This window comes from Stegodyphus dumicola, chromosome 5, assembly GCF_044657685.1.
Source record: "Stegodyphus dumicola isolate Sdum_Otavi_A_Nest chromosome 5, ASM4465768v1".
Lineage (NCBI taxonomy): Eukaryota > Metazoa > Arthropoda > Arachnida > Araneae > Eresidae > Stegodyphus > Stegodyphus dumicola.
In genome coordinates, this window is record NC_140772.1 from 20,176,452 (window position 1) to 20,201,879 (window position 25,428).

The following is a 25,428-nucleotide window of genomic DNA, read 5'->3' on the forward strand; positions in this document are numbered from 1 at the left end:
CTGAACGTAGCGCTATTATATGGAAGAAAACCGCGTCTGAAGCGTGAAAATGTTAAGGAATTAGAATTTTGGAAGTATCAAGAAGAATTATGTTGGAATCAAAGTCATTAACTGGGAGGAAGTTAAATTTTTGCGAATGTGAATTTCAAGGAAATCCACTTCGCCTAATGAAGAAACTTTGTGGATAATTCTGAGTCAAAATGAAATTAGAAGCATGTGACCAATTGTTACTTATCAAAGCTTATTCTGATCACTATCATGTCTGATCGTCTTTGAAATGAATAAAATCCCTTCCCCTCCAATCTAAGACAAGTTAAATTTGCTTCTTTGCCTAATTAAAAAATTTCCGCTCCAGTTAAATATTTATGGTAATTTTTTTTCCAACGCGTTAAACTGATCTATGTTTTCCGCACATCTTAATTACCCTTTTTGTTTCTCGGAAAAGATATTTTCTATACAGCACTTAAGGAATGGCGCAAATTGCAACGAAGACATTTCGCAGACCTAACAAATAAAGTGGCTTAGTCAGTTTTTACCCAATCACGCAGCAGCAATTCGAGACGATTCGGCCGCGCCGTAGGCTACGTTATTCCTGAGGAACAAGGAAAAAAATATACCGGGTTACATTATTGATCCGGGGGATCTTCTGCCCGATCGTCTGTCTGTGAAACTTTCTTCCCTTTCGTGACTCATCCGATCTTCGTAAAGGAGAAAAGAAAGTCGAACCTTCTTGGCACGGAACCGTCCATCAAACGCTCTCCTTGCGTCATTCGAATGACATACTTGACGTCAAAGGGGTAATGGAACGGCGATTGTTCGATGAAAATCGTCACCTTGCGTTCTCTTCCTTCAAACTCATTTTACCTTTCTCGTTCCTGAAGTTTTGCCCGCAAGCGCAGTGCAAGCGAAGGTTAAATACTTGAGACGAGGAGTGTCTATGTCGGGCACTTTTTAACTCTTTGTCGGCAATCGACGTATGTCCGCAACTGCCTATTCGCATTATGACATAGCTACCACAAGTGATTTGTAAAAGTTCCTTGCTATAATGAGACATCGTTATGTCATAAGACATGCTTAAAACTTTCAAGTCCTGTGCTAAGAAAAAAATGATCCAATGCAATGGATTATCTAAGGTGCCTTGTAATTTCTGCACAGCTGTGCTGTTTGGAAGCCATGTAGGCTTAGAAAATAATGTTGTAGCTAGAAACTGGAAGACTCATTTTCCATTTTCTAGCTGGATGGGGTAATCGGTTATACATTAAGAGCATTGCGTAGGATAATGCAAAACTTCCTTATTATTTCCCCTTCATACTTAAAGTATAATTGGGAAGAGGCAAGAATCCCAGCCAACCAAGTCCAGGCAATGCAATATTAATTGTCCACTACGTTTATTTCGAGAGCCATTCTACTAGCCATCAGTTTTCCGTAACAGGAGACGGAAAAAAATCTCCTATGCTCTCATGAGGAATTCGAATCATGGTTGTTTCAACTGCTAGATAAAGGGGCTAACCACTTACAGTACAAGAACACGCATAGAGAAATGTGATAATTTCTTTTACTTTCGATATTTCATATTTATCGCGTTGAAAATTTGGAAATGTTTAGCGTTTTTACCCTAAATCCAGATCACTTCTGTGGTAGGAAAGAAGGTGGCATGTTAGTTTGTATGTAATAGAGTAGGACATTTTCGACAATTTTAGACAGAGAGCTAAGTACGCTGATTGGTAGATAGTTTGAGGAAAACGAGTATTTTGATTTGGTTTAAAGACAGTAGTTAAAATTGCAGGATTTGAACAACCAGGGAAGTTACTTAGTCTGAGGACGGAATTATAATATATGTAATGCTTATGATACTTTTGGCATACTTTTTAAAACTATGTTCATTTTTTTTTCATGCCCACCAACTTTACGAGTTTTAAATTTGCTTATAGTATTCCTTATTATAGAAGGTGGAGCAACAAAGGCAAATTTGTTGACGAAGGAGTGTATCGATAATCGCGATCTGTTTGCTTAACCCTTTGACGCGCGGTGGTCGCTGCCTGAAACCACCAATTTTCGAATTTTTTTCTCCTCTTCCTTCGGAAATTTATGAGTGAAAATCAATTGATTACTGATCTTTGATCTCTAAATAACACAAAATGACTACAGAATCATACATGTTTTAGGTCTTAGTATTTCAAATCGGATGCCTTTTAAAATTCGTTTTCAATGAGACAAAATAACTTACTTTTATTAATATAAATAACTTTAAATTTCAAAAGTTATTCATCGCACATCATGATTTCTGATCATAAACAATAAAAAATAGCAATAATTAAATTGCATATATATATATAAAAAAACCCTATATGTATGGCATTTGCTTTCTGGTTTCAGGCGCGACCACTGCCCCACTAGAGCATTGTATCACAATGCTCTAGATTGGTGCTCTTCTCGGTGGTCGCGCCTTGAAACCACTGCTCTTTACAATGGCGTTTGCTTGCTTCTCAAATAGGAATGTTTATTTTTACCCGGATAAAGATAAGGGGTTTTGAAATCAGAGACTTATTTTATTACTAAACAATACATGCACCTGCCCAGTAAAAAGGTCTTTCTTTTCCAGAAACTTTTCTCTGACCTCAACACACTTGCTCCCAGAGCTAGTATTGTGATTTTATAAATTATTTTCTGTGGTTTAAATTTAATGTAAATATACTTTGCTGTAATTAAAAATAGAAACTGCGTAAAGTTTTATTTAATTTAAAAATATTTTCTGAATATTTTGAGACGAAATACGAATAAAATAAGTATGAATGGGAAACGAATGATCCATACCAAATCCAAAAAGACCAAGCCCTCCCCCTCATTAACATAAAAAAACCACAAATGTCATGTGCCAGATAAAAAGAAACTAAATAACGCTGGATATAAATCGGGGAAATTTAGATCCAATCAGTGTACATTTTGTAGTACAAGGAAGAAACCTCATGGAAGATACATGTGCGAAACATGCAATGTGGGTCTATGCATGTACTAAAAAGACAAAACATGCTTTGAACAGTGTCACAACAATATTTGTTCTTTGAAATTAAAGAAAAACAAACACTGAGTCTTTTTTTTATCCTTATTTTACTGAGTTTTTTAATCCATGTAGCCAAACGTCCTTATTATGTAGATACTTATATTTTCCCTGCTATAGAAAAATTACATAAATGTTTATTTTAAATTTTTTTCTGACGATTTAGTTTGCAAAATAATGTAAAATATATATATTATGCAATTCTTACATGCATTTGGTTTAAAAAATTCGTAAATTTCGTCATTTATTGAAAAAGCGCACGGAAAAAGGTAAGTTTTGTTTTCCTACTACCTAGGTAAGTTTCAAAGTCCTAGACGCGCGGTGGTTTCACAGTGCGACCACCACCCACAGAACAATGGGCAAGAGTAGATTTTTTTAAATTCATATATTATTTGTATCTAGGATCATAATATTCAATTTCTAGAGTTTTTAGTTAAACAAATTATAAAAATAATATCTCGCGCGTCAAAGGGTTAAACATGCATGATTGTATTATCAATGTATAGTGCTGTATTACGTTGTAATGTTGATCCTGGGATGTCTGAAGTTACATTTAGCTTTGTTTTCACTGCAAGCAAGACCACTTATGCCAAGAAATAAGGAAATAGTTGAGTATTCCTTACAGTACAAGGCTTCATGGTCGCAGGTGCCCTGGGAATAAAGTTGATTTGATGTGATGATTGCTGGAGCTGAGTTATTCCGGCGTAGATAGTGAGGATATTCTGTATAATATCCCAGGTTTGATTCATGACTCTTCTCTGGGGAGTCTTTAGGTAATTTACATGTATTTGGAAAATGGACTTCTCAGCATCTGACACACAGTGGATTAATTGTACAGTAGAGAGACAGAGCTATGATGAAATTCCTGACGTCGTCACTGCGTTGGTGCATGTCTTTTCCTTGGGGTTTTCAGTTTTGATTTTGAAGTAGTCAGCTCAATGCGATTATACTTGTTTCCTTCCGTGGGTAGGAGATATAATATATATAAAGACAGATTCCCGCTGTCTGTTCTAATCCAGCCGCACTGAGATCGTGAATGATTTTTTTGGACTTTGCAGTGACTAATAGACTAGATTTTGTTCACTGAATATACCGATAACTTTTGATCCAGTTATTTAATGAATCGGTTCTAAAAAGTTATTTGTATTTTTAATATCATCAAAAATTATAGATGGAATATTACGTTGCCGAGGAATAGAATTTGGTGTACCAGATGAAATAATTGTTTGAGAGGCGATTACGGTTTGATAGATGATTACGGTCACATCTGAATTTCTATTTTTTTGACTTCTAGGATTTGAAATGGATTTAAAATTAAGCCTTTGTTTACGTGAAAGCTTAAAATTCTTCTACGTTGAGTTGTTGGAGTTTTCTATCGATCTGAAGGAATTTTTGAGCTATTATTCATAAGTTTTCAAACTGATGTTTCTCTTGAGGGAAGCATTAACTGCTAAATTGTTATACTGTGGGCAGCAGAACATGCATATTTGGAGTGCTATTATTGTTAAATGTAGATATTTGGGTCACAAAATTACATGTTTGTTCGCTTTTAATGCATGAACGCAATTTTATAATAAGCGCACATATTTATAGCAGTGACTGATCACTAATGCTAAATGTAAAAGAAAGGCTTACATTGTTGATTCGAGCGGTATTCTATTTAAGGATTGTAAGAAATTTCTCCTTCCTTACCGGGTGCCTTCGTAGTGTAACTGAAATCACGTCCGGCTAGGATCGAATCATGTAGAATTTAAAATCCCCGGAAAGGGAATAGTTACTCTTCACGTTTCTCGACTTTGAGAAAATATCATTTAATGAATCATTTAAAATATCATGTGCTTAATGATAATTCGCCACTATCTGGATTTGATGACTGGGTCCCTTTCTTCCCTGTCTTCCTTTAAGTGAGAAAAAACATAAGGTACTTTCACTCAGCTTTTCACCTGGCTTTGTGGTGCAGATAGAAGCACGTCCGGCTTGCAGTCGAGAAATCCAGAATTCGATTTGCTGCAGGTTATCATTACGATTGCAGCCGCGGGACAGGACATCTGCCAAGTCATATAAGACTTTCTCTGGCTGAGCTGTCCCCACTTTAATCAACAAAATAGCATATATTCTGAATTGCAGAGCTACGGCGCGTTTCGTGCGCAATCTGGATACTTAGCTCAACATAGTGTGATTATTAATTTAGAAGTCAAACCACAAAAATCAACGTAATATTTTCAAATTTTTACAGGACTAGTTTCGATGGTTTTACCGAACCATCATCCTCAGCTGCAAAAAGCGCAAAATGATATATATTTATATGTATATGTATATGCCCATCCCCTTACCGGGCATTTATTTTCGTAATCATTGGTCGTAGTAATATACTTTCATTTACAGAAGTGTCTTAAATGACGAAATATTCATGCTTTGGCAGTGTCATATTAAAAAAAAAATGAGTTTCGACAAATAATTAAATCTGACTAATGCAGTCTACCAGTTCCTATATTTATATTCGGTAAAGTTTCATATTCGTTATGAAAAAATAAAATTATAAGAAGTTTGATTCCCTTAAGACAACAATTAGCTGGGTTTATTTAGTTTCAAAATTTGAAATTTTTAATGTCTTTTTCAATTTGCCTTGATGGATCTAAGTAAATTAGAATTATTCGAGGAAATAAGTTTATACGAAGTGCAGCAAAAAATGCATATAATTTAATAATCATAGTAGGAAGGGTGTCCACCGAAAACATCGCGGACGGAAACGTCGCGGAGAAAACGTCGCAAGGCGAAAACGTCGTGGTGCAAATCATCGTGGGAGAAAAGAAAGCAAAGAGAAAACATCCCAGTTCTAAAAAATCGTGGTACAAAATATAGTGGTCGCATATAAAGCGATTCAAAATCTTCGCTGTTTGAAAACATTGTAGTCGAAAATATCGTGGTAAAAAATAAAGTACCTACAAATAATCGCATGACGATAACATCGTGCACATGCGTTTTCAGGTTTTAAAAGTTGTAAATTGCATGTTCGCATGACGGATTGGGAGCGTATGAAGGAAAGAGGGATTCGTTTACTTCTGTATTTCAGATTGTTGAATTAACAAAATAAATTTTTGCTGAGAAAAATAAGAAGGAAACTTAAGCATTTAAAAACTGAAAATGAGTAGAAAATTAATGCAACTTATAGAACTTGACAGAATTTTAAATTTACATAGTTAATTAACAAAGGTCATTAATAAATTAACCTTTTTTTATAAAGTTTTTCTGATATTTTTTTATGAAAAATATAGTCTGAAATTGCTTCGAAAAAAAAGAAGATAAATAACTGCATAAGGCTACCTTTATAAAAATTGCTTAGTTAATTATTAAATTATATTCGTTTACATTTGTTAACCTGATATTGTTTTACAAAAAGTTATATTTCGTTTTGTTCCCGTTTATTATTAAAGTGTCGTTAACATTTTCATATATAGTGTGCAATCAATTTTTGGATGTCGATTCGTTACTTATGACGAACGTCAGTTATTACGTATACTGACTACGTTATTACGTATTACGTATACTGACTACGTTATTACTGGCTACGTTATTACGTATACTGACTTATTAGTCAGTATGAGATTCGAAAAACTCATGTGTGCGATGATTTGTAAGTATTGTTACGATTTTTTTCTTTTTTTTTCTGATACCAGTTGTTACGTCATTTCTTCCTCCACGTTCGTACGGGGTTCATAGATTTGGAGTGAATAACGACGACACTTGATGAAGTATCGAAACACACTTTATTTACCAATATTGTCAGGACAGCTCCAAAACACGTTTTTACAGTCGTCGATGAACTACTATAGACACGCTGACACGTTCAGCGACACAGCCTTCACACTGTCAGGCAATAACGGTGGAGGCAGCTTTCTGCAAAGCACCAGAGAGCAGCTCCCGACTCTGCTTGGTCGTTCTCGGAACTCCACGTACTCTCGAGACTCTCCACGCTACAACTCGCGATGCACTTGACGACACATGAGCACAGCGCCCGACTCTTTGGTTCAGTCATTCCCGGCGCACAACACGCTCTCTCGACAATGCACTAACCGCGATAGACTAACAGACTCATTCGGTGCACTCGACGAGCCACTCGGCGCTAGACTTCGAGATACTCGCTCAATGATTGACTATCAGCTCGCTCGACGAGGTATACACTCTAACTGACTGCTTTATATAGCTTTCGACTTGTGTTCGAGAACATTCTGGGCTAAACCGGTAAGAATTCGTTCCAGAAAGTTCTCCATCCGTCCATCTTATATCGCCATTTTTGTCGCCAAATGTGGCAACCCTGCTTCGCTTGTCATTTATGGCAACCCTAAAACTGCTTTGCGGGAAGCTATCTCACGGTGCCTGTATATTTCGTAACAGTATTTTATTTTTTTATCACGACATTTTCGACTACGATGTTTTTAAACTGCGAAGTTTTTGAACCGCTTTATTTTCAACCACGATATTTTGTACCACATTGTATTAGAACTGCGAGGTTTTCTCACAGCTTCTTTTCTCCCACGGTGTTTTGTACCACGACGTTTTTGCCTTGCGTTGTTTTCTTCGCTACGTTGTCGTCCGCGATATTTTTGCCGCAGTGTTTTTGGTTGTAACCGTAAGAAGTGATGAGGGTGTCCACATCAGATTTTATTTCCTTTTGATTTTACATTAGCGCAAAGGAAAAACTTCGAAACTGTAGGAAAGGAAGTAGTGTATGGTAGTGTTAACATAACAATTACAAAGATTTTTAAATTAATGAATGCTATAAATTTTGCTAAGATACACGAAAATGTGAAATTAAACTAAGAATATTGACAACTGTTAAAGCACTTTCCATCTATACATTATCTGATGATTTGGCAATACACATTGTGAAGTTGTACACCTTGTGAGGGTGCACACTGTGAGGTGTCTAATGATTTGGCAGCACACGTTGTGGGGTAAATTCGTGCAGTGGCAAAATTCGCCAAGGTGCTTGGAGTAGGAATTCATGATAGCCTTTTGTAATGTAACGTTTGGTGTATTTAATTATTGCAAAACACACTAGGGCTATCTGCCTAAGGGGACGGATGCCTTCGTGGACGACTTTCTAAGGGAAACTGGCTCGTATACACGTTACACATGGGGAAAACCACGAAAACACCCATGCAGCCAGCCTGTTCGCGGGGTTCGAACCTCGGACCGAACTACCAGTGTTCAGCGACTTTACCGCTCGGCCGCTGGTGGGCTTGTAATGTAACGATCCAAAACTTTTGCGAAGACTACGTGAAAGATCAAAGTCTTCCACGAAGGCGTGCTTAGAAAATAACTATAGTGTGTTTTCTCGTTATTTAATAAATGCTATTCCAATCATTCAGCAAACTTTCAATTCATATAAGTTAAAGAGGGGATAGGTATCACTAACTAAACTGTTACTATTTATCTTTTGTCAGCTTTACTGAGATTGTTTCCCAGATTCAGTGTGTACATATACTCTCCAAAGTCAATATAGAGTACTTATAAAGGAAGTGCACACACAGTTCCGGTAATGCATTTGGTTTTGTGTGTGTTCGACTCGCTGTTTGTCGTAGTTGTGAAAAATTAAGCATGTGGGCGTTATTATCTAATATGTCAATAAAAGACGTGGACTGTGATTTAGATCAGAATGTTGTTTCACAGTGGTGGAACTGAATCTGCCCGTTTTGAAACAGAAAATAAATCAAAAGATGTATTTTGCTTAGAAAAGAAGAAAACATATTTGCTTTCTCCTTCTATTAATTTTTATAGAAGTATTAACATGTAGCCGCAAATTATTTTCGCTGAGAGTAGATAAGAGTTTTAATTGAGGTATTACTAGTAGTATATGTATCAATAAAAATTAAAAGTTTTCATAAAATAAGCTTTTATTTAAAACTCACAAATTCTTAATGAACAAATTATTCTTGAATGGTGTTGGTGTATTTAATTATGGCAAAGCACACGAGGGCTATCTGCCTAAGGGGAGGGATGCCTTTCGTGGAGGACTTTCTAAGGGAAACTGGCTCGTATACACGTTACACATGGGGAAAACCACGAAAACGCCCATGTAGCCAGCCCGTTCGCGGGATTCGAACCTCGGACCGAACTACCAGTGTTCAGCGACTTTACCGCTCGGCCGCTGGTGGGCCTATTCTTGAATGAGTAGTAAAATAATTTAACACACAATTTAAGGAAAGCTAATATTAAATAATTCTCTTTACAATATTCAACTACAATTTTGTATCACGAAAAACAAAAGAATGAGGTGCCTAGATAATATATGTGTAAATTTAATGACTGAGAGTGTATTTTGATTGTTAGAATTCGTTATTTAGACTCTCACTCTTTTATTATTAGTGATTATTAGTAAAATTGTAGATGAATTTTACAAAGAGCATTATTTTATCTTCTGCTTTCATTAAAGTATATATTTTTTCTACTTTTAGTTTATTAATTATTATGTGAGTTTTAAATAAAAGTTTATTTAATAAAATCTTTACCCTTAATTTTATTTTCATCTTTTCAGTCTCAATGATATTCAAATTGTTCAATTGAAAAATATTTTCCAGGAATGAGTAATCATTCTTTTACTTGCAATATAGTCTTCATCAAATGATGCTATTTCAGCTATTTTTGATAAAAAATCAGAAATTAGGTTAACTAATTTTTTAGTTTAAAACAACCAGTGTTAGTAACAAAATTTTGTACAAATTTAATTAAAAAGACTTTTGTCCCTCTTCTATCCAATGATGCAAACAGTAAGATTCTGAGAATTTTAGTGTTTTCGTAAAAGGAAAATATGTGTGAAACATTTTTTCAACAATAAATTTTAAAATTTCTAAATCAAATTTTGAAACAGCTAGTTCCCCACATTGTGTTCTTATCGAGAAACTGTGTGTACTCAGAATTTGAACTAGATAGGTTAGAAGGTTTGGTTTGGTTTGGTTTATTTAATTATGGCAAAGCACACTAGGGCTATCTCCCTAAGGGAATGGATGCCTTCGTGAAGGACTTTTTAAGGGAAACTGAATCGTATACACGTTACACATGGGGAAAACCACTAAAACGTGCATGCAGCCAGCCCGTTCCCGGGATTCGAACCTCGGACCGAACTACCAGTGTGCAGCGACTTTACCGCTCGGCGGCTGGTGGGCGATAGGTTAGAAGGAAGTAATTTAAAATTCGATGACAAACTTTTGATCATAGCGACAAACACCATAATTGATCTAAATAAAAGCTTTTGAAAAACCAGCAATTTGAACTAAAAATGACAGTCATACACTTTAAAGAGTAGTTTAACATTAGAGTTTAAAAATAAAAACATACATAAAATACACGCGAAACACCATTCGAGCATTTCCCCTTCTGTCCTTAAATTAAAGTAATATTTACTGCTGCCGAACCATGAAACTGAATCTTGTCTGTAGAATGTAATTAAAATTCATTTGAAAAATAAATACTTCTGCTCTTGTCTCTGCATTTCATTTAAAGGTGTAAACAGAAATACATAAAAATATCAAAACGTTATTAATTTTGAACAAATTAAAAGCAAAAATATATACTGAAGAGTTTACAACCTATAGATTACAATAAAATTGCATCATAAGCAGTAGATTTTATTCTAAATGCAGGTGATAATGTATGCAAGTAGAAATTTTGCAGTTCCACCTATTATAATGACTTAGAAATGTTTATAATGTATATAACTTTCTTATCAAACATTGTTAAGAAATCTAGGTAGGAGGACTTGTAATTTATGCTGCATTGATTAACACGTTTTATAATATTGAAAATAAAAGAAAAATTTAGTTTCGCGTATTGGCAATAACGTCTATTAACCACGAAGACGATTTTACCACAAAGTAAAATTAATAGGCTTCCTCTGATGTACCTAAAAAAACAAACCTATTGTTCTGTACCGAGATTTACGTAATATCTGATATTAGATATAATTTAAATTACAAAAGACGCTCAAAATATTCATACAAATTGTTAAAATAATAATTATTATAAGAATTCTTTTTAAATTATAGCATTTAACTAAGATTTTTGAAAAATAAAATGAAAGTGTAAATAATTGAGAATTGTTTTTGAATTTTTTCATACCCCTGAGAGGCCCACCAGCGGCCAGCGCCGAAGTCGCTGAACACTGGTAGTTCGGTCCGAGGTTCGAATCCCGCGAACGGGCTGGCTGCATGGGTGTTTTCGTGGTTTTCCCCATGTGTAACGTGTATATGAGCCAGTTTTCCTTAGAAAGTCCTCCACGAAGGCATCCCTCCCCTTAGGCAGATAACCCTCGAGGCTTTGCCGTAATTAAAATAACCTAACCTAACATACCCCTGAGTTTAATAAGAAGTTACAGATTGATTAATTATAAAACAAGAAAAGAATGATAGTATGCTTTGCCGAATAGAAATAGCCTTAAAACTGCCCTTTCGCGAAGACAAAGCAAGGTTAATTAATTATTTCATATTTTTTTTTCCACAGTAATACCTACAAATTAGCATAAATGATGATATATGACAGCATAACATAATGTTAGATATTTTTACAAGTTCTGTTTAAAATGTTTCCTTCTGCCATAAAAATAATTGTGAAGGCTTTTGTCTTGTGATATTTGCAAGAAAGTATTTAAAAAAAATTTGTAGAGACATGGACTTCGTTACACACGTGTAATACTTGCACGATCCATACTGGAACGTGAAATAAAAGCAAGGAACGAAATTCCACAAAAGAATAAAAAAAAAATGAATAAATAATATTTAAAAAAAGATAAAAAAATCTGAAAAAAATTAAGTTTTCATATTTTAAATTACGTCCAAAGGGGCGTTTTTTTTTTAACGTTTTGTGTGTTACCGTTATTTATTAAATATCATGTTCTTCGCTACCATGAAACCATAAAATTCAGTTCAACAGCAAAATTGCAAAATAATTTTAAAATGAGCATATCTTTAGAATTTCCGATATACAGTTCCGTGCGCTGGAGATAAAAAGTTTTTTTTCCCCCTTGTAGAGTGTTGCTATTTCTCGCTTTTAAATCGTCGAGTTTGTTAATCGAAAATTCATTAAAGTTTTACCAAATATGAAATAGATAATAAAACAAATTCCAAATTAGGGCTTCCAGATACCCAGTTTTCGCGTGGACAATTACGTTATTCAAAATTCGATGGGTCTAGGTATATATATATATATATATATATATATGCGTTTGGTTTTGCTGATTGCAATAAAAAGGGGAGGTGCATAACTAGCTGTTCTAGCAGTCATATATACAAACTTTCAGCGTCCTACGGCTTACGAAAACTACGTACGTACATACATATGTACTGAAAAATTCTCTTTTTAATCTATTTTACAATCCGTTTGAGGAAAAAAGAGTTCTTTATTCTGTCCATGCGTACAAGCATCATGCAAGAAAATCGTCCAAATGGAACTGGGAACGGTCAAATTGGATATTTTCATTGAAATGTGATACCCAAATTTTTCGCAATTTGACCGTTGTTTTATTACAATGCGAGAAACCTACATACATTTATGCAGATTCTTCATTATTTAATTTCTTTAAATATAAAATAGGGCTCTAATATTTGATGGCAACAATTTAAAAGGTGATTCGCTGTTTATAGTGAATCAACGCAAAATGCCAAAATGAAATTAATAGCCCTTCTGGCCTCTTAAAACGCACGTTATGCATTCCTTACTAACAAAATAATATACCTCAGACCCTTAATTATAACTCTCCCTTGACGTAAGATTTGAAGCAGTTAAAGCGTGTCCAGACTAAAGCCTTTTTCGCAAGGTAGTGATAAGAAAACAAAGGTACGAGGCTATCGGATTCCATTCCCGGAAGCCCTTGGTCAAAACTTGGATGGGAGATTAGGAATGTAGTCCTCGTACTCTTTGCCTAAATTAAGTCATATGGTTTTAAAAAATTGCCAACTGCTTTGTATAATTCATAGCATATTGTAAAATATAAATAGAGTCGTCTCTCATTTTTACGCTACGTTACGTTTTGCTACGCTAACGTGCATTTATCATGGCACGTGCCTTGCGAAGCGTTTCCGCTGCATGCTGCATTGTACATTGTATTTTTTCATATTATTTATCTGTCAATATATAGGTTTGTAATGGATAATGACTTTAACGGTTCGCTTGAGTACAGTGGCTTTTATGACAGCTAACTAATTTCAATTAGCTATAAAGTTGCACATATTTTACAGAAATTTAACTTTCGGGTTGTTTATTCTTCCATCAGTAAAATTCCGAATTCCGTACTCAAGGACCCCATTCCGGATATGAATTCCTTGGATATTTTATAGGATTCCTTTACAGTGTGGATTAATTTACATTGGACAAACTACGTCAAGGAACATGAGGCATATGTTAGAAAAAAGGAAACACAGAAGTCTTCTGTTGCTCAACATTGTTGGTCCGAAAATCACACTTTCCATTTTTCTGCTGCCAAAATTATTCAAAAACATCTTCCATTGTAGAGCTGAATTTTCTAGAGGCATTTCACATTCAAAACGTCTTTCCGTTCTAGTTAACGATCCTAATTCCAATCCATCTCTGCCTTCGGCCTTTAAAGAAATTATGTTTTAGTTCTGGTTTCACCAACAGATGGCGCCACTTGCTTATTCTTGTCCAGGCTTTCTTATCTTATCTAATCATTATTTCCTATCTTGTTCATTTGCGGTTTTGCAGCTGAGGATGGTGGTTCGGTAAAACCATCAAAACTAGTCCTGTGAAAATTTTGAAAATATAACGCTGATTTTTGTTGCTTGACTTCTGAATTAGTAATTCCCTTTGGTTTTAATTTTACTTGCCTAAATTCACTTCCCCTACCCCTCATTTAGAGAACTATGGACTGGCCGCCAGTGATCGCTTACACTTGATGGTTAACAAATAATGACTTTTACCAGTTCTGAAATCACGCTTATTTTCACTTTGATCATCCGTTATAAGTTTACTGCAGCGTCTTCCGACGGTTATTGTCACACAGTAGTTCTTAGGCGATCAAAGATCTTGATGGGCAGTTTCAGCTCGTTCTTTACTTCCTTGTACAAAGTAAAAAAATTATTGTAATTGCGAAAAATTTCGGGTATCATATTTCAATAGGAATAAAGGTCTCTTTCTTCCCCAAACGGATTGTAAAATGCATTTAAAATGGATTGAGGAAAGAATTTTTTGTGACATATGTACATATGTATTGTATGTACGTATTTCCCGTAAATCGTAAGCCGTAGGACGCTGAAATTTTGTTTATATGACTGCTAGAACAGCTAGTTGTGCACCTCCCCCTTTTTATTGCAATCAGCAAAACAAAACGCATATATGTATACATCCACCTCCTTACCTCGCCTAAAAATCCTTAACCGGTCTTCATTTTCGCTATCGTTGGTAGTAGTCACATACTTCCGATTAGAGAAATGTTTCAAATTACGAAAATATCCATATTTGGCAATGTCAGATTTAAAATAAATTAATTTTTGGCAGATAACTGAACCTAACTTTTAATGCTATCTCTCGGTTCCTATTTTTATATTTGGGAAAGTTTTATACTTGTTATGAAAAAGTAAATGTAGATGAAATTTGACTCCCGTATGACAAAAACCGACCCGATATTTGATTTCAAAATTTTTGATTTTTGATATCATTTTCAACTTGCCTTAAGTGATTGGTTAATTAAGTAAGATTAATTTGATGAAATAAGTTTAAATGAAGTATAGCAAAAAATGTATAATTTATTATGCTGTTCAAAGAAGTCATGTGGTACACACACCAAAATTTAAATATTTAGCCAATTTACATAATTTAAAAGACATTTAATTTATAATTTGTCCAGATTGTAAAGTTCAAGAACACTTACAACGTTTTGTAATTGATAAAAATTTACTAATTGCATTTGTTTGTGTGCTTAGTACAGAATCGCTTATATTATTAGATATGTTGTTCCTTATCTTTTCTCTTGGCTACAAAGATTTTTCCTAAAAGTTTTGAGAGATAAGAGTATGTGTAATCTGAATTTCAGAATTGAAATCTATGAGATTATGTGTAATATGACTTTCAGAATTGAAATCTGTAGGTTATGAACGCCTGGTTTCTGTTGGCCACCTTTTATTGCCTGAATTTTAGTTTTTGTTTCTAGATAGATTTTTGCTTAAATGTTTACGCCTTTTTATTCAGCTTTGTGTGTGCAACTTGTTTATTTTCTTTTCCACAGATGAAGAAGCGACGAGCCAGCACACCCATCCTGCATGCCGGCAGCAAATTCAGACACGGTCTTCTACAGCTCATGATACATTCCATCGACCCTCTGCATGACGGTGAGTCAGTTTCCTTATCTGCATTACACGCTGTAATTGTCTTTTGCATTGCCTGTAATTGTAACTGTCATTAACTGCTCATGGAAGTTTTGAGCATAAATATATTTAGCTGTAGGGTTTTGTTATAGCTTATAATTTCTCAGCACAACATTAATTGAACATTCTTGTAGAATGTAATCAGCTGTACAGTAATTAATAGACATAGCTACACTCAGTTGTACCATTTTGCCACAATCTGTGATTCGCCGCAGACATATTGAGGGGGATTATGATATAGTGTAGTCTGCTCTACTTTAATTAGCGAAAATCTAATGATATAATTATCATACTTATGGTTCCCGATATCGTATGCGATACCTAAATCGTATGCGAAACACATGTTGAAAAAAATTACATTAAAGAAATGGCAAGCTGAATGGGAAAATGCAGAAGTAGGTAGAAGACTTTTTAACTTATACAAGAAACCCACATATGATCCAATCTCATATAACTTCTTCATCAATACATTCTTATCTGGACATGGTCCTTTCCCCACGTACTACTTTGCACGAAATTTGAGCGATTCAGACAAGTGCGTATGTGGGGAAAAGGGAGACCCAGAACACTATATTTTCAAGTGCCAGCTCACAAAAGAGCTACACTGCAAGGGAAGGTCACAAATTACGCCTGAGTAAATTAAATGCATGCTAACGATCCCTCAATTACAACAAAAGGTTTCCTTGATTATGAAGAAACTTTTTGCATATAAAAGAGAAGACATATGTCAAGATGCTACCACATCTGTATAAATACCTCTTATTCCATAACTTGCAATATTAATGCAAGATTTCAGAAATATTGCAAATGTCTGAAACAGGCTAAATATGGTATGAATAGTTTTTACAAAATAATTACATTAAGAATTTGAACTGTATTAGGACATGAGGGGGAAAATCTTGTAATAATTAAATCATTAATTAAAAAAATAATATACGACTCTATTAGATATATTAGTGTAAATGTAAGACCGGTAAGACCGGTAATCTATCCTGCGAACCTTTTGGTATATGCAGAGTTTAATGGAACTTCTATTTCGGATAAATACATCACCATACCGTACTCTCCACTGGCCGAAAGATCCACTGTCCCCGCCAACAAATATTCTTTTATTAATCAAAATCAAAAATACAAATAATTAAATTTACATATTTACATAAAATTTTACATAACAAAATATCCTATTTAGGATTACGACTTTTTAAACAAACATTTATACAACTTGTATTTCAAACATAAAATAAATCATTTATACAATTTGTGTTCCATAAAATAAATAGATCATTTTCTTTAAATAACAAAAATTATTTTATAATTAAAACAGAGACTAAAAATATTCTTTTCTTACAAATTCAATAAACAAACTATTAATCTCATTAATAACTTATTACATTTTCAAACAAAAATACAAATCCTTTGTATATTTTAATTTAATAGAACCATTAACCATAATCAGTTCTTCTAATCAATAAGTCATATTGTCTTTTTAGACATTCACAATTTTTATCTAGACTAGAATGTCTAGAATCCAACCCAAGTTTATATTTTTTGTTGGCTTCTTTACAATTAATACATTCTGGATCTTCTTTACAATCCCAATGATTGTGACCTTCTCGAGCACATCTAGCACAAATCTGACTTTTTATACAATTTTTATGAAAATGGCCAAATTCTTGGCACTTGAAGCACTTAACAACATTCAAATACTCTTTAATCGATATTCGGAACCATTTTAAGTTAATCTTTCCTTGATTTATAATAAATTTGAACTTAGCAGGCTGAACTTCAGCCACCCAATGCAACTTATTATTCTTTGCTTTAATTGAAAACAAAAGTTCAAAACCTCCATTTTCAAAAATGTGATTTTGTTTAATCACCGATTCTTGAATCTCTTTCTTTTTTAAATCAGCTTCTATATTATACAATATTATCTTTGGACTTTTCTTTTTTGGAGCCTTTGTTTCAACATCTTCTTTCACCAATATATTTGATCTTATTTCTTCTTCTAAAATTTCAACTTCTTTTTTATTTACACATTCAATAACAATTCCTCCGTTGTTAATTTTTCTCACATTTTTTATTCCAATCTTCAGCTGAGCCGGATCTATTGCTTCAACCACCTTCATTTTCACTTCTTCAGATGAAACCCCTTTCACCTTAGGGTATAACAATGCTACATGTTCTTCTTTTTTCTTAAATTTATCCTTCTTTTGAATCAATTTCTTTTCAACTCTTTGTTCTTGAACGATTTCAGCAAAGGACTTTTCAATAATAGGTTGTGGTTTCTTTACAACTTCTAATTTTCCTTTCAGGTTCTCTATTTCCAACGCTTGTGAAACAATATAACCAAATAGCACTTCTTGTGCTTTAAAAATCCTCTTACGAAGAGGTATTGTAACTCTAGAGGCGTCTTCTAGACAAGTTTCTAGTTCACTAATAAGTGAACGAGCCTCCTCAATAAGTTCTGATTGAACAGCAGTCTCTGTCTGTACACTTTCATCCATTATCAAGCACTCTATGTGGAGTTTGGATTAGACCTCCCCCCTTAGGAGGAGGAGCCCCCAGACCACGACAAGGTTCCAAACTCCTGGGAAGTTTTCTTCAATTAGCTTATCAAAATTTGCAAGTAAATAAAATACTTTCAATAAATATCGCTTCCAATCACTTTATAAGAGCTAATAACTTCCCCTGGGGGAAGTAAATGTAAGTACTCGCGATCTTCTAATATATATTTTCTGTGTTTATGATACATTAATATACAAAAATAATAATGTAAGACTTCAGTGCTGATGCAGTTGTGTGTAACAAGTTAAAAAATGAAAGGAAATGTATTAATAAGATATTTCGCCTTAGTAATTCAACTAAGTATAATAAGATGCACACACACACACACACACACACACACACACACACACAAAAAAAAAAAAAAAAAAAAAAATCCTTCCCTAATTAGTTTCTTAAAAAGATGTTTATTGTAATTCGATATAACTAGATATACTAATGTAAATATATTGTTTGTATGAAGTACAATGTAAAATGAAAGTTTGTATGCATGTTCGAAGTAATTAGGTTATATTAATCTGCCATAATCCAACTTTTGTTAATAGGTCAATCTCTTTGTAATAATTGTATACTGTGTCTTTGTAATTGTATATTCAATACGTAAGTCTAGTATTGATGTAAAATTCCTATGTAAATGTCTTGGTAGGCTAGCATCCGATATGGGCCAACTAAAAGCCCAGCGGGGTACAGTAGTGCGGCGGGGCAACACCTGTAAAAGTCACTGACGAAGTTCTGGTGCTCCGTCCACTTTTCCCTGTCCCTGTCTCTGGTTCGCGATATTTATCTTCTTGTCGTTTCATACAAAACTTGCTGAACTAATTTTAAACATTTACGGATCCTTAAAAGTTATTTCCATATACTATCAGAAAAGGAGCTGGATTGCTTGCTATATAGTGCACGCTTTTCAAACATTTTTATGTATTACAAATCTTTCCATTTTTGCTGCCTAGCATTAACAACACATATGATATCTACGGGTACAGGTAAAAGTGGATGGGACACCAGACTCTCACTAATGGTCGTAAAGATAATAAGAATTCATAAAAAAAGAACTCTTTGTCACATAAACACTAAAACTTGCAAATATCCATGTCTTCTCCGAGATTCGGGTCTGGATACAACGATACGTTAGCCACTAGAGCTAAATCCATTAGACTGTTAGTGTTTTAACTCCCAGGACAATATTGATGTAGTTGCTTTTCTAATGGTCTGTGAGCTTCTTTAAAAATATCAGCGTGTTAAAATCACCTTGTTTAAGGGGACTCATACACCTTAAAACCCATAAGATCTTCGAATATGTGACTGTTGCAAGAATTGGGATATTTTATTTATTTTAAAAGCAATTACTTCCAACTTTTTACAGCTGACTACATAATACAGCTACTTTAGAAACTAGTAATCAGAAAGTCTGTGTTGCCACAAATATTTTTGTAATTTAATCCGCTTTGTGACAAAAGTTTTCATCATGTTTCCACCTTGCGCGCATGATATTTTAAAAATGGCTAATGGTACATACTTGAAATTGGATGGAATTCTTTATATGGCCACTATTTTCTAACTGAACCAAAAATTTGATGAATATTTTAGTATTAAGTATTAGTAACTTATTTATTTTAAAAGCAATGACTTCCAACGTTTTACAGCTGACTATATAATATAGCTGCTTTCTGAAATAGTAATCAGAAAGTTTGTGTTGCCTCAAATATTTTGATAATTTAATCCGCTTTGTGACAACATTTTTCGTCATGTTTCCACCTTGCGCGCACAGTTTAAAACATTCTGTTGCATAATTTAATTCCATATTTAATATATAACTTTTATAACATTTGAAAACTACTGTTAACCTAAAATTCTAAAAATGTCACGTTAAATTTTTATTTTGTTTTGAGTTGAGTTTATAAAATGTATTTTATTAAAAAAATCTGTAATGTTTTCGAACATAAATTTTTTTAATACTAAAATATTCATCAAATTTTTGGTTCAGTTAGAAAATAGTGGCCATATAAAGAATTCCATCCAATTTCAAGTATGTACCATTAGCCATTTTTAAAATATCATGCGCGCAAGGTGGAAACATGATGAAAACTTTTGTCACAAAGCGGATTAAATTACAAAAATATTTGTGGCAACACAGACTTTCTGATTACTAGTTTCTAAAGTAGCTGTATTATGTAGTCAGCTGTAAAAAGTTGGAAGTAATTGCTTTTAAAATAAATAAAATATCCCAATTTTTGCAACAGTCACATATTCGAAGATCATAAGGGGTTTAAGGTGTATGAGCCCCCTTAAATAACCTTGATTAAAATCAGACAACACATACTAACAGCCAACAATCCCCCTCCAACATAAACTAACAGCCTACACACGTAGATTCACGATTTGTGGATTACAACCAAAGAGAAAAATATGTGGTTTTAAAGAAACGATTCGACACAAAAATTGATAATACATTCAGATCACTGCTTTAAAAAATATAAAAGCAACTCAAACTTGCAATTCAAAAACCAAATATGTGGATTGTATTATATTAGAAAAAGACGAAAAGTATAAAATGCCTGTGATATGGATTCACTCAACTGATCAATGTTTACATTTACAGGGGTTAAGCGTATCAATCCTGTTTTTAATATTCTCTATGCTAGTTATGTTTAGGACACAAACTGATGAAGATATCCAGATTTCCTTGGGATATTTTCATCTGTAAAATCTGTTATAGCTCGAAGTTGTACAAAAAGGTTCAAATTCTTGGTCATTTCTTTTCTCTTCTTGAATGTTTATTCATAAAGTTTATGCGAATTATTAATGCGCAAAAATATTAACTCAGTATTTGAAAAAAAAAAAAAAACAAATATATATTATTTGTGTTTTCAAAAAATATCAAAATGTTTAATTTAATTACTTTTTTGTTTCGATCAGAGCATGGCGACTATTACTAAAGCAATTTAAAATGGAAGCTTAAGTTAACTTTAAACTTAAGTTAGCTTAACTTTTATTTTGGAAAGCATGTCAGATGTTAATTTTATGTATTTAAAATCGTGAATTTTAAGATTCCAATAATACAATCAATATGATGTTATAAGCCTTACTAATGTGGTCTAGTTTTATTATTTGCAGTCTGTGAACTGGTTTGATGTTAAGATAAATGAGCTTTATGGCACTACTTTATTTATTACCTACTTTAGTTATCGTTTATTTTAGTTATTATTTTATAGAGTCTTGTATTCTTTGGTAACATAAATTTACGAGTTTTAGAAAGACTGTAGAGGAATTATCCTCAGGTTTTTAACAGTAGGCAGACAAACTCTATAAAAGGATGTAAATAGCCGTTTTATTTGCCGATTGCTGCTTCTTTCATTCCGATTTATCTAGTCAGTTTGATCTGCGCGAACTTCGCGGAAATGTTTCGTACAAAGTGGTATGAGCTGCAGTTAACTGTCACTTGTATTTTATCTTATCCGCACGCGCTTTACACTTACAATAACGTTCCAATCTGAAAGAATATATGTGAAGCTGAACAAAAAAAAGATAGTATTTAACTTCAACTTAATTGCTAGTGGAACTTACATTAATTGTCACAAGCTTTTATATAAATCAAAGAACTAAAGGCATTCTATCAGCGCACTCAATAGCAATTTCGCTTTTTAAATATGAGCAAATTTTTAAACATTCCTGTAATTTGTACTGTGAAAATGAAAAGACAAGTGCCAAATTCCATCATAACTTCAAAATTTGCCCTACCGAAATCATTTTTATAGCAACTACCTTCATGTAAAGGTAAATTTGATGCAAATGAGCTTTACCAAATAGACTTTTCAAACCTAAAAAAAAGCATCTTTTTTTTTTTTTTTTTTTTTTTTCCATTTTCGATAAAAATTGCGTCCATCTTTAATAGATATTGTTGCCAATGGGTAAGGAATAATACCTTTCATTTATCACCAATATGACTAAAGTGTCTTTACAAGTGCAATATTAATTAATCATTTAAAAATTCTTTTTATCAGACCTTTATTATTCTTTTTATCAGACATATAAGGCACTTCTCCGGCCTTCTTGGCATGCCTTCGTAATGGGGTGGTCTGCACGCTCTGTCCGTATTCCAGAGGTCCGTGGTTCAATTCCCGGCTAAGACGTTGCATATTTTTCATCTTTCCTGCTTCCAAAGTACCTAATGTCTTTACAGTGGCGTCCGATCTAAAAAGGTTGTGGATAATGATTCTCCTCACCCAGGATTTGGGCGGTTAGGTCCCCTAAAATCCCCAGTCGCCCTTTAAAAGGGGGAGTATATAAGGTATTTCTCCCGCCTTCTTGGTGTGTTAGTCTGCACGCTGGGCGCGTATTCCGGAGGTCCGTGGTTCCCGACGAAGGCGTTGCATATTTTTCATCTTTCCTGCTTCCAAAATACCTAATGTCTCAACAACTTCATAACGAAAATTTCATAAAAGCAAATTAATTACACTATCTCTCAATAAATATTTGGACATATGTGATAGGAGGGAAGAACAAAGTTTATTAATATTATATAGGCTGGTAGAGCCTCCACGGGAGGCAGTTACTTCTTCAGACCTCCAGGGCATGCTTTCTGCAAGTCCCTGTATGACGGCTATCGGTACTTTCTTCCATTCGATTTGGAGAAGACATGCAAGTTCTTTCACTGATGTTGGATTGTTATTGTTATAAATTGTTACAAATTCTTGATAGGATTCAAGTCTGACACAGACCAGTCTATTCGGTAAACCCCACTGCCACCTTACCAATCCATGGTGGACCTCGCAACATGACAGCTGGCATTATCATTCTGAAAGTAACACGCGCTCAACCCGTAAAAGTACCACAACGTAGGAAGCACTGTCATGCAAAATAGTGTGGTAAAGGTGTCGGCGTTGAGATCACCATGAATCTGGACCAGAGCACACCAAGAGAAAAACCCCAGACTATAATTCCACCTCCGCCGAACGTTAGGGTTCAGTACATTTTGGCAGAAAGAAAGTGTTCTCATGGAAGATGCCAGACCCAGAACCGGGCATCCGAACGGTAGAGGATAAATCTTGTTTCGTCGCCCCGCAGAGAACCCGTTTCTACTGATTTACCATCTACTGTCGACGTGCTTCGCACAGTGAGGTTGGACTTCGTGATCAAAATTTTAAGGGCGGTAGCATGAGCATTAAAAACAATCAGAAGTGCTTCCTTACATATGGTATTCATCAAAACAACACTTCCGGATGCTTGTTGAAACTCTCGGATTATATTGGCCATCCGTTGGGTGCAGTTCTTCCGAAATGCTCTGAACATCACCCGAAGGCCTCTATATCCCAGTTTCTTGGGTCTGCCGATCCGGGGCACATTCCAACAATCACCGCTCACCTTCCACTTCTGTGTCGATTTTGGGTAGTTCAGCTTACTAGATATGACCCTTAAGGATCCGCCATTTCTGTGATACCTGACGATTACACCTTTCTTGAAATCAGATAACTCTGCACTTCATGGCACCTTGAATGTGAGTAATGCCTATGTTCTTTCCTTCACGATATTTAATGGCCGAGGGCGTGACGTATATCAAGATCGCACTTGCATGGGTATTCAAATACTTATTGACAGATATTATAGAATGAGTGTTATGCATAAAATACATTTCTAACGCCATTCAAATAGATCTATTGTAAAATTTCTAACCCTACGCTTTCTGTACACTGCATCCTAATAAACTTGAGTGGTTATGATGAAATTTCGAAGTGACGTATTGAACTCAAACTTCTTTATGTATTTTCAATTTATAATATAAAAATATAATAGTATGCTTGCTAAATATCATACTGAACTCAAGATGAAGTATAAATTCATATGTTTAACTCTGTCATGTTAGTTCTATTGTTATTATTCTGAAAGAATATATCAGACAATAAATCAGACAATAAATGTATTAGAATACTGCAACTTTAAAAATGTACTAGCTCTAATACGAAATAACTAATAAGAGCCACTCGGATACAACAGAGCATATAATTAAAATACGTTTATATTGCCTTTTAAACGAGACATTTTGTTGAGTAATATAAAATGATTAAATTTGGAAAGTAAATCGAAGGTCTTATACTCCATCCAGCAGCATTCGGAGATACAAATTGTAGTAACATAACATAACAATTGGGGCGCTTCCTTCTTATGAAAAGAAGGAAAAGAAATTAGGCAAAATTGCCCATTACTCTTCCGCCATTTGATCATTTAAATCAAGGGATCAAGGGATTTATATGGTAACTCCCGTAAAAGGTAAGTAATAAATAGATAAGATCTCAAACTGACACCAAATCTATAGTATCAGCAAAAGATCCCATCTCTAAGTTCAAGGTGTCGGCTGGATCGTGAAAACTTCCCTATTGGATGGAAAACCGATTCAATCCCTCCCAAACCACCAAACGCAAATTCTTGACCAAACAAGAGTGCGATGGAGAGTCAAATAAATAAATAAATAAATAAATAAGGAGGGCAGAGGTGCATTCTCAAGCCAAATGGCCAGGTAGTGTATAAAGATTTGGTATCATTATATTCCAAAACACAGCTATGAGAGGGAAATCCCTGCATAGTTTCTTTTCAAAAAAAAAAAAAAAAAAAAAAAAAAAAAAAAAGAACTCATAGGGCGTTTCAATGCTTGTTTCTTGTGGTTTCATATTCACCTTACCTGTAGGTGTTTAGTATACATCAGAAACCCTATTATGCCAGAGAGCCCTTTGTATAAAAGGGCTTGATCAAAGGTAATATAGGGAAACCCAAGGAATTTGTTTCTAGGGACAGAGAACACCGGACATCGTCCCAGAAAGTGAAAAGGTGTTTCCTCTTCTCCACAAGCTGGGCAGAGAGGAGATTCGGCAAGACCACATTTGTGGAGATGCTTAGCTAGATAAGGATGTCCAGTAACAATTTGAATTACCTGGAGTAAGTTAGTTCTACTGAGGTGTATGAGTTTACCTGAAAAGTTAAGTGTACTGAGCACCAATTTAGAATGAGCACAGTCTGGTAGTTTAGACCATATATCATCATGTTTGTTCTTTATCCAGCTTCTTACATCTTTTTTAACCGTTTGATATGAAACTGGGTAAAATGGTTCTGGGCCAGACATGGGTAGTTGCGAAGCATCTTTACCTACTTTATGAGCTAGTTCATTTCCAGCAAAATCACAATGACCTGGGACCCAGACTAAACTAATGGTATTATGGGCCTGAGCCAGAGAATTGAGATCTTGAGTACAGTTTAAAACACAGTTTTGTACAAATTGTAGTACTCTGTGAACAATCCTGCGTGATGGATAAAAGCACGCAGGATAAAAGCATCACGCAGGATTGTTCACAGAGTACTACAAATTGTAGTACTCTGTGAACAATCCTGCGTGATGGATAAATTAAAGATATTACGTTTTGAAAAAGGTCATACGGATAATAAATA

General features: G+C 34.4%; 1 protein-coding gene across 3 annotated transcripts in view; it reads left to right on the forward strand.

The window, feature by feature from the left end:
- LOC118196090 (sodium/potassium/calcium exchanger Nckx30C-like) overlaps positions 1 to 25,428 on the forward strand; it is a 326,882-nt gene that overhangs the window by 193,949 nt on the left and 107,505 nt on the right. For all 3 annotated transcript variants that reach the window (XM_035367485.2, XM_035367488.2, XM_035367487.2), the window contains exon 3: positions 15,294 to 15,396. In XM_035367485.2, coding sequence (XP_035223376.1) covers positions 15,294 to 15,396 — 103 coding nt within the window. The remainder of the gene's footprint in view (positions 1 to 15,293; positions 15,397 to 25,428) is intronic.